General features: G+C 33.5%; 1 protein-coding gene and 1 pseudogene across 1 annotated transcript; both read right to left on the bottom strand.

The window, feature by feature from the left end:
- Positions 1 to 350: 350 nt before the first annotated feature.
- Positions 351 to 2,808, bottom strand: LOC109216388. Its single transcript, XM_019380537.1, has 7 exons — positions 2,744 to 2,808; positions 2,483 to 2,572; positions 1,762 to 1,815; positions 1,304 to 1,420; positions 1,036 to 1,096; positions 856 to 948; positions 351 to 406 (listed from the first exon to the last, which is right to left on the bottom strand). Exons 2-7 carry the CDS (start codon positions 2,528 to 2,530, stop codon positions 351 to 353), a joined length of 429 nt encoding a protein of 142 aa, XP_019236082.1. The 5' UTR covers positions 2,531 to 2,572; positions 2,744 to 2,808.
- A 4,840-nt stretch (positions 2,809 to 7,648) lies between these two features.
- LOC109216387 lies at positions 7,649 to 8,572 on the bottom strand (annotated as a pseudogene).
- Between the last annotated feature and the right edge of the window lie 1,130 nt (positions 8,573 to 9,702).

Genomic DNA, 9,702 nt, shown 5'->3' with positions numbered 1-9,702 from the left:
CTCCAAGAAACTCCTGTATATATATTTATGTATTTGCACACAAGATGAGTGTGCTGAGAAGAGCGTTCTGTTCTATCAAAAAGAAGAGCTCATCTCATGTCAGCATAATGAGCTAAAGTAACTGACAAACATTCAAGAATTAAAGATGATTGATTCGACAGCTGTAGAATTAATGCATATTGCTTTACTGGTGTGAAGTATTGATTAGCATTCAACAGATTTGATAAGTTTTGTTTCTTTTACTACTATTTACATTTGAAATCCATCACAGTTGACGACCAGTATTATTCTAGACAAGTAGAAATGAACAGAAACTCATTATCCTTCCATGAGATGGATGATTAGCATGTTCATGAGAGACAGCTGCTCCAAGTTGCAGAAAATCCACTCATTTGGACTGAGAGTGCTGCAATAAAAAAAAAACTAACATGTGAATAGAGTGTAATCACTTGGGGAACACAAAGACTTCAACAATGACTATCATGCTTGCTATCGCAAAGTGCTAATCACTTCTTCTGAATTCTCAATTGGTAGAAATTTCGGCCAACGTTTTTCCATTATTGTTGTGGCCATAGTCTGGTTTTGGCAATTGGAGAAAAGGTGATTAGTTGCTAACTTTGCATCTAAAATGTAGCTGGCCAACCTAGTAATACTATTACAACATTATAAGAGGGAATGACACCACAAAATTAAGAGATCATATAAAGTGGAGCTGACACATGAAACGTTGAAATATAAACCAACATATAGTATAACTTTTGAATTGACCAATCTTTTGAGATAAAATGGAATAAGCAGCGTAGCAATGAAAGCAAAGGGGAAAAAAACAAAGATAGTACAATGATCCAAGTTTACCTTTGCTCAGATTCTTAACTGCTGTGACTGCTTTTCCTTCATTAAGACCTTCAGTTAGGCGATTGACATTAGCTCTCTCATAGGAAGGATCCACTACAAAAATTATTTAAGGATTAGAAGCTTAATTCAATACCAGACTGTTTTTGGATAAATATCTTAAAATCCATATATAAAGCTTACGTTCAACAGAAGCAAGTGGTGATGATGTTGGAGAAGAAAGCTGCTTAGCATCATTCAGTTTCTGAAAGACAGGGTAATGTTTTCTGAGAATATGCATAAAAATCTATTTATGGCACACCTTAACTAACTGTTTTAACCTGATATTTTTTGCTGAGACTTAAACATAATTCCCTAAGAAATCTAATTACATTCTTAATGACACCACCTGATCAAGTAAAATACGACTGCAGATAGTTTTATCTAAATAGCCACAAGTAAACAATCTTACCTGAAGCAAAGAGTTTATATAGTCGAGAACATCACACAGATTCAATGTCCACTCTAGAGATTTAAGATTAGGATCCATTATCAGTCCAGTGAGGGCGTTCTCAAGAAACTTGTATGCCTGTGTATAATCGAAATTATAGAATCACAAAAACATGGCATTGAATTTTTGAAAATGAGGCAAGCGAAAATAAGCAGACATATATAAGCGGACATGAAATGTCACGGTGAAGAAAATATAAACTCTTGGTCTTCCAGGACTAAGCATAAACATGCTCAAGCTTCAAGCGCCTATTATAAGAAGAAACTCAACTAAAATTGTATTGGAAACCATAGAAAGAAGAGAGGCGTGTTAGAAGCAAGGATTTCTGATGCTCTGTTTGCAATCATGAGCCTATTTATAAGTTGTATGATAAGGCTAAAATGTAGATATGTGTATGGACACTTATCCATAATTCTTACCATGGAGCAGTTGTACCACAATTCAGCACTGTGCGTCATCTTTTGGTCTTTCGCCTGAAACAGAACACAAAATTTGAGGAGGCTCTGAGTAAGAAATATAGACCAAAGACAGAAACTACAAAACAGTCTATAAACAATCCTGAACTCCATGAGAAAAATGATAAGAGAGAGACTGCAGAGTATTGCAGTACTCACAGAATTCTTGTATGCTTTAGTTGACTGAAGAAGCATATTATGATCCAAAGTTCCAGTCATATAGATGTAACAGAAAACTGATCTTGTGATATCAATTACAAAAACCAACTGAAGTAAAATACTGATATAACTGAGCTTACAAGTGAAATACAAGAACGTATCGCACCCCTCATAATAAGGTGAGTATACTAGCAAATATGTATCACATGAGAAGAAATCCACTTCTTCCTTTAATATAATGTGACAAATTAGATAAGATTAAGAGCAAAAAGACATGCTTATTGGACATTCAGACATCACGGCATAGTTGATAAACACAATTTTCAGCACTCGATTTGAACAAAACAAAGAAGACAGTTAATCATAGACTAGTGCAGCTCACAGGTTAGTAGGAAATCATTAATCCTGACATGGACTAAGAAACTTATCATTCTTCCTTAAAGCATTATATATAAGTTCTCAGGAACTGCTACATATGCATCAAATACAAATAAATATATCCAAGGAGCATAAAATGCAGTCTTACACCATGATATTCCATCCTGGACATCCAGAGCAATTGCTTCCTTGGCATGTTTGATACTTTCACCTGTTATTTCTTCTGGATTTTCAACCTCTGGAAAGTAGAATACAGTCAGATAATGCTATGACACTTAGGAAAAATGTGATTATGTGAATATAGTCTTTCTATAGAAGAACATCCCATGATTAAGGTTCAAAATTCAAATTGCTAGAAGTTCCAAATGTACAAATAAAAGAATAATCATATATCGCCACAAAATTTCACCTGTTTCACCTATGCACTGGCTTCTTTCAAGCACTGATAATTGACATAATAGCTTCCTGTTCTTTGGATCCTGAACACAACAAATACAAATATATGCATCACAGTTTCTGGACTAAATTGATAACTAATGGAACTTGTAATTAAAATCCAAGAAGCAACATATAAAATGACTTGTTCAAGGCAAAATTTGGAGCAACTTATCCAAGCTTCCACCACATAGCGATTCAACTTAAGCTATGTTCCAATTTTGATTACGTTAATCAACAGTTAATAGAAAAGCAAAAATAATAATTAGACGTTAGAATACTGAATCAGTTCAAACAAACATACACACACATACAAACTAATGCACAAACTCACTAATACCGACACACACACACACACACAATATCGAATCAATTCACCTGTTCAAGGCTAGATCTGAAGAAACGTCTAGCTTTATCCAGATCTTCTCGTTTCCAAACGCATGTTCCTATGCATATCCATGCATTCTGTTACCAGGAAATAAATCAATACAGTCAAGAAAATAAAGGTATAATAAAACAGAAAAATAAATATGAATTCTACTTTAATTTTTCTTTACTCACAGCTTTTGAATTTTGCTCTGGTTTCTGATTAGAACCAGCAGTAGAATCATCTAGAACCATAAACTTCCTCAAAGACAAAGACATTGCTAAAAACGAAGTGGAAAAAAGAGAGAGAAAAACTAGAAAAATGAAGCGAAAAAAAAAAAAAAAGAACACAAAATAGAAAGAAAAAAAATGTAAACTTAAACAAAAAATAACCCAACGTACAAGAAAATTACGATCAAAATTAAAGAAAAAAAGACGAAAAGGGCTAAATATCTTCACTTTCAATTGTGCTTTTCGCGGAGTGAAGTTAATCCAAGCTTGTCGTCCTTTCATGGCATATGTCCTTCTAGCCATATTGATTTTTTTTTTGGAAAATAAAACTGAAACTATTCTTAGAAGTTAGAAGTTAGAACAACTATATATATATATATATAGAGAGAGAGAGAGAGATTAGTGGTTAGGTAGTTACAGAAATGGTGATTATTTGAGTTGTAATTACAGTTTACGGTAAGTGATCCGTTATAGTATATCCTTGTTTATATGCAGTACTAATAATTTTACTAAGGTGATTAAATTGAATTTTATACAAACACTCGTTTCGTACCAATTTATTTGATAGAGTATTAAGTTTAAGAAACAAATAAAGATTTTAAAATTTTGTATTTTTCTAAACTAACGCATAAATATATGACTGCAAATTAGAATCAAATAAGAATCTTGAAATTAAATTAATTTAATTCTAAATAAGAAGGTAAAATATTCTTTAAAAACATTACACGATACAATTTAAAAAAAAAATTAAATGTTGTTGTATATAACTTAAATTATGTACAATAAGTTATCAATCAGCAAATATTAAGATTTTCAATAATAGTCCTCCACCATTTCTATAACTATACGTTTTGATACTCCACTTTTGGATCTTTATGATCGTAGAAATACTAGTATTATTAATTCTTACCAACTATTTTTCTTCCTCTCTCCCATACATTTATAATCTTAATACTTTCTTAGTTATTTGTTTTGATTATTGCTTGTAGTTTGTTAATACTACAAAAAATTTATGAATAATATTTGGTAAGTATATATATACAAAACCCAGTATAATTCAACTAGTGGGTTTAGGGTGGATAGTTGGTACACAGACCTTACCCCTACCCTGGGGTAGAGAGGCTGTTTCCGATAGACCCTCGACATCCCCCCTCAAAGAACTCCCCACTCGAATAGAAAAGGGAAAAGGAGATCAACTTATTCATAATAATATTGATGTTGCTCGTTAGGGGTGTCAATGGATATTTAAAAACCGACTAAACCGATTGAATTGTACAGTACCGAGCCAATTTTTAGGTTTCTTTTAATAAAACCGTAGGTTTTTATATAAATATATAATCGTACCGTTAATTAAGGTAGGTTTTTAATTTTACAAAAATAAAGCGAAAAAATACCAAACCGTACCGAATAAAGTTATTATAGAAAATATATTTATATATTAAGTTTAAAAATAATAAAGCATGAAGTTTTCTTTGGGACTTGGAATTATGAAAATGGTTACAAGCCAACAAGTAATAAAAACTCAAAATTTTAATTCACAAACCTATTATCTTACTCCTATTGAAACTATATTATTTGCAGCATATTCACTAGCAAGACACAAGGAGGTATATTCTTGCGATTATGAGTAGCAAACTACAATGTATCGTATATGTTTCCTTTCATATGATTTAGATTTATCTTTTGAATATTTAATCTTCTCTTGAATCCCACCTTGATTAATATCTTTCCACTCTTGTTATTTATATTTTCTTTCTATTTACTTAGTTTCTTTTGTGCTGCTGTTGAATAATTGATGGATCTATACCCTGACTATCTTTCATCTTTTCTTAATTCATCACCCTTTAAAAAATAAAAATTTCTAGAGAGTTTTGTTATGTCCTATAAAGTACCTATATTAATATTGTCGATGGTCTATTGGATACAGCCTCTACCTCGCCAGGTAAGGGTAAGGTATGCGTACATACGAACCGAACCGAACCATTGACACTCCTACTGCTCGTTGTCCATGTCAAAATATTAATATGATTAAATTAATAGTAGTAAATATTGCCAAACGTGTATGTCATAAAAGTTGGCCTAACATGGATATTCTAAAATTAATAGGATTAAGTGCAGTATTTCGTTTATACCATTTCTCTGAAGATTATTATGTTAAATATTATAAGGTTATTATGTTAAATATTATAATTTGACTGACTTTCGTTTTTGCTGCGGAAAAACTTGAATTTATGCGCAATACCAATTTGACTGTCGTAAGACTGATACCATATAGAAAATAATGAGATAGCAATACCAAGAAGAAAACGATTATTATGTTAAATATTCATAAGAAATATTTAAGAGGGTTTAGATGAGAATTTAAGTATTTAAGTATTTAAGAGGGTAAACACCTGGTGCGGATAAGTTTTTACCCTCTATTTACTATTAACTTGACTTTAAATTGAAAAGGAATTCTATCCCTAGATAATATTCGTGTTGATGTAGAACTTAAATTGTAGTGTTGTATTTTCAATTGTGCCCTTTTCTTATGATTACTTATGAAAATTAATATATAAATAATAAAGGGTATAAATGTCGATCAATGTTTCGACGGTATTTTTGTCGCTTGACATTTAACGTTCTAACATTCGTGCTTTTATAATATGTTACTGTGTTGTAATCCTTGGAGGTAAGGATCACATCCCCCTCCTATCTTTTGGAAATAAATAAAACACCCCAGAAAATCTGGGAAATTCTATTTATAAAATAAAAAAAATTAAAAAAAAAAAACTCCTCCGCCAGTTTTCTATCTAATTTACAACATAATAAAAAAAAAAAAAAAAAAGTAAATGAACAACGGTTTGAGTAGAAAGAATGTAGAGGAAGAGAGATTCCGTTATACATTGTGTGAGCTTAGCTAACTACCACTAACACAGCTAACTACTTAACAGATTCGATCAGTTACAAACTTATATTCGATACACATCAGCCCCTCAACTTATGGTAAATTCTAATTGGCCTTTTCTCATTGATTTCTCATTAGTATTTAGCACATTGAAATGCATAAAATGCATATTACTGAAAATCCGTTGTTTAATCAGGTAGCTATTACTTTAAGCTGGCATCTTTTAATATGTTAACAATAATTATATGTTGTTTGTTATCTTTAAAATGTTGCCCAAAATTAAAAGTTTAAATTCAATAGACCCAAGACACCTCATTAACTTATACCTGTACCTAACACAATATACACAATGCAAACGTGTTCAAAGCTTTCACAAATGTTAGAATATCTCACATTAGTTGAGTAAATGAGTTGTTATTTATTTATATGGTCTTAGACTATCCTTACCTCAAATGTTAAAGGAAGAAAACATATATGCAAAGGCAAATCCGCGAGTACGCCAAGCTACTGCAGTTCGCAAAGCTAACAGTTATCTCTTTTACCGAGACTCAAGTTTTTAAGTGTTAGAATCTTGTAATTAGAGGTGAACCTATGTGTTATAGTCTATGTTGCGCGGACTCTTCAAAATGTAGCCGCACCTGTGTCGGATCCTTCAAAAATGCACTACTTTTGGAGGATCCGACACGTATCCTGCCACATTTTCGGAGAGTCCGAGCAACATAGGTTATAGTGAGGGATCATCGGACCTCGTAAGCTTCGCAAGAAATCTTGTATATGTATATTTATATACCTTGAAAATGGTTAATTTAAAGCGCTTGGCACCCTGAACATTAAAAGCCTTTAGGGGGCACTGGATGAGCAGAATATTGTGCCCCTGTCGTGTAAAAATTCTGGGTCCGTCTCTTCTTGTGATGTTTAAGGTTCTTTAATTTGCAATAGAAATTTCTCTACTGTAGTACGGAGCATTATTGAGACATTTGCAAAGGAAAGATAGAAGTAAGCAATGAATCTCAAAAAAGAAAAAGACACTTGCTCAAATCCAAATCCTCATGTAAAATCATGAAAAATTAAAATCTTGAAATAGGTGCCAAATTCTGCATAGAGGATGCAATACTTACACAACTTCACCTCTCTCTAAGAAAAAGAGAAGACAAAGAACAACTACAGTTTTTCGGAAAATAAAATGGAGTGGACTATATATACATCAATGACAGTTGCTCAGGCATTTGAAGATACTGTCAAAGCATATAAAACTAGCACAGAGGGCTACAGGGAGGACGCCTTGAACGTCATACAGAAGAAATGGGCTGATCTTGATAGCCAAACTGTCGATTGTTTCTAATACATTGAATAATAGAACACCTACAGTTACATTCTAGCAAGTGTCACTCACCAGAAATCTAGCACAAGCTCATCCATCCAGAATAAGAAGTCAAGCAAACAATGCTGCTGGCTCCTTGGACGATCTACTAATCCCATTATCATACCGTTTGAATGTTGTATCCTGATGGGAAATGCAGGTAATACTGTAAATTATGGAGCACCATTATCATGCTCACCATCAATCATCTAATTGCATTTTATCGGCTAAGACTTGGTGACAAATATCAAACCAACAATACATTCGTCGATTAATGTATTTTATTTGCTCGTCCTGCCCAATAAAGGAGAAGAAGGGCAGAGGAAGAGCGTTTTATCATGTTGTGTTTGAGAATGATTCATGTATACAAATACATAGGGACCATGTGATAAACTGAGTTTCCTTATTCCATATCTAGAGAAGTGCTTTTTTTTTGTGAGTCTGTTGTTTCCACAAGATTAACATGCTATATATGAGAAGGAATTTACCTCACTGTCCTCCCAAATTGCCCCAACACACTTGGAAAAGCTAATGCTAGCACTTCTCAGTAAGCAGCGTGCAGTGTTGCTTGTTGTACTAAGCTCTACATTTCAATACTGGCGTCAGCTTTGTTGACCTCGTGTGACTTTGGGGGGCTTGGAAGGCATCTATGAGCAACAGTTGCTTCAACATGCCTTTCAAATTCACCATCGTGATCAGTTTCCTCGTCTATTGAAACATAGACCCGCTCTCTGTAGAAAAAATATAATGAGGCTATTTGAGTAAGCACACTTTATCAGAACTATTAATAAGCTCTGAAGTATGAAATCCTTAATATCAGGGTCAACTAACCTAGGCAAGGAAGCATATCGCCTTGGATGGAGAACATGTTTTCCACCTTTGCCATAGTGCCCCTCAAGTAAGTCAAATTGCTCCTTAAAGCAGTCAACCCCACTATATATATGCACATCGAACTTCATGTTAGCATAGCATAAAAAATATAGCTAAACATGCAGCAGAAACAAGGAAGACTTCAGAAGTAAAGATCATGAGAATTATTAGAGAACCTCTCTTCAGTAAAATGGCGAAAGCAAAGCAAAAGCTACCATCATTTCTGAAGGTAAGTATATTGAGTCACTTAAGCTTCCATAGACTTATTTAAGCGTTATCAAGTCGGACCAAGTAAAGAGCAGTATAATAGAAGACTCGAGATATAATTAGCATACCTCTGTTCTTGTTATGGGTTGAAAAAGTTGGATCATGATATTGATCCAGACAGAACAAAATTGCTTAGCCGTCCCTAAAGTTCATCTAAACTAGCAATTCTCTGGTCAACCTAAACAGGTTCAATGGTGAAGCTCTTCCCGGAAAAAAAAAAAGGAAAAGAAAGCCAAATAATATATCCTCCCATATCAGGAATGTGATGATTGAGTCAATGATTACTTGTAAGATTATAGGATAGTTATTAAAGTCACATGGTCTTGCGCATTGTGTAACTTATATATTCAAGACTAACAAGTAAAATGCATAACTACTTCAATGACATCATTGAAGTAGTTATACAACTTAATGCAGATTCTATTTGATAATGATCATAGCAAAGCATGGTAACTGAATCTGCGAACTCCCGATAGAAGATGCTTATGTGTCAATACGAGGGATAGAATTTGGAATTATTCTCGAAGCTCATTTCGACCCATATGGAGCACACAGAACACTGCTTCATGCATGAGCCCTGGCCATAGTTGCAACCACAAGCAATCCACCGGTTCTATAGGGAAAAGGATCACTTCTCAACATAAATTCTTAAGCTAATAGCTACATGACTGTCCACTGTTTATTTCTGTGCAACAGCAATATTGTTTAGTTGAATGGTAAGAACTTGTAAACTTGTCCGTCAGAAATAATGTCCAATGTTCACAAATGTATCTATCCTTTTCCTCATATGTAATACCTTAGGACTTAAAATATTGCTAGTGACGTCACGCCAATATCATCTTATGTCAAAAAAGCAGGCAGGATTTCTCAAGTTAGCCTGCCTCATCACTAATTTTACATCCGTAGAAACATGACAAAAGATCTGATTATTTACCGCATGACATACTAACAG

The sequence above is a fragment of the Nicotiana attenuata genome, unplaced genomic scaffold (assembly GCF_001879085.1).
Source record: "Nicotiana attenuata strain UT unplaced genomic scaffold, NIATTr2, whole genome shotgun sequence".
In the NCBI taxonomy this organism is placed as follows: Eukaryota; Viridiplantae; Streptophyta; class Magnoliopsida; order Solanales; family Solanaceae; genus Nicotiana; species Nicotiana attenuata.
Note: the sequence above shows the minus strand (reverse complement) of the source record. Positions and strands in the feature narration are given on the sequence as shown.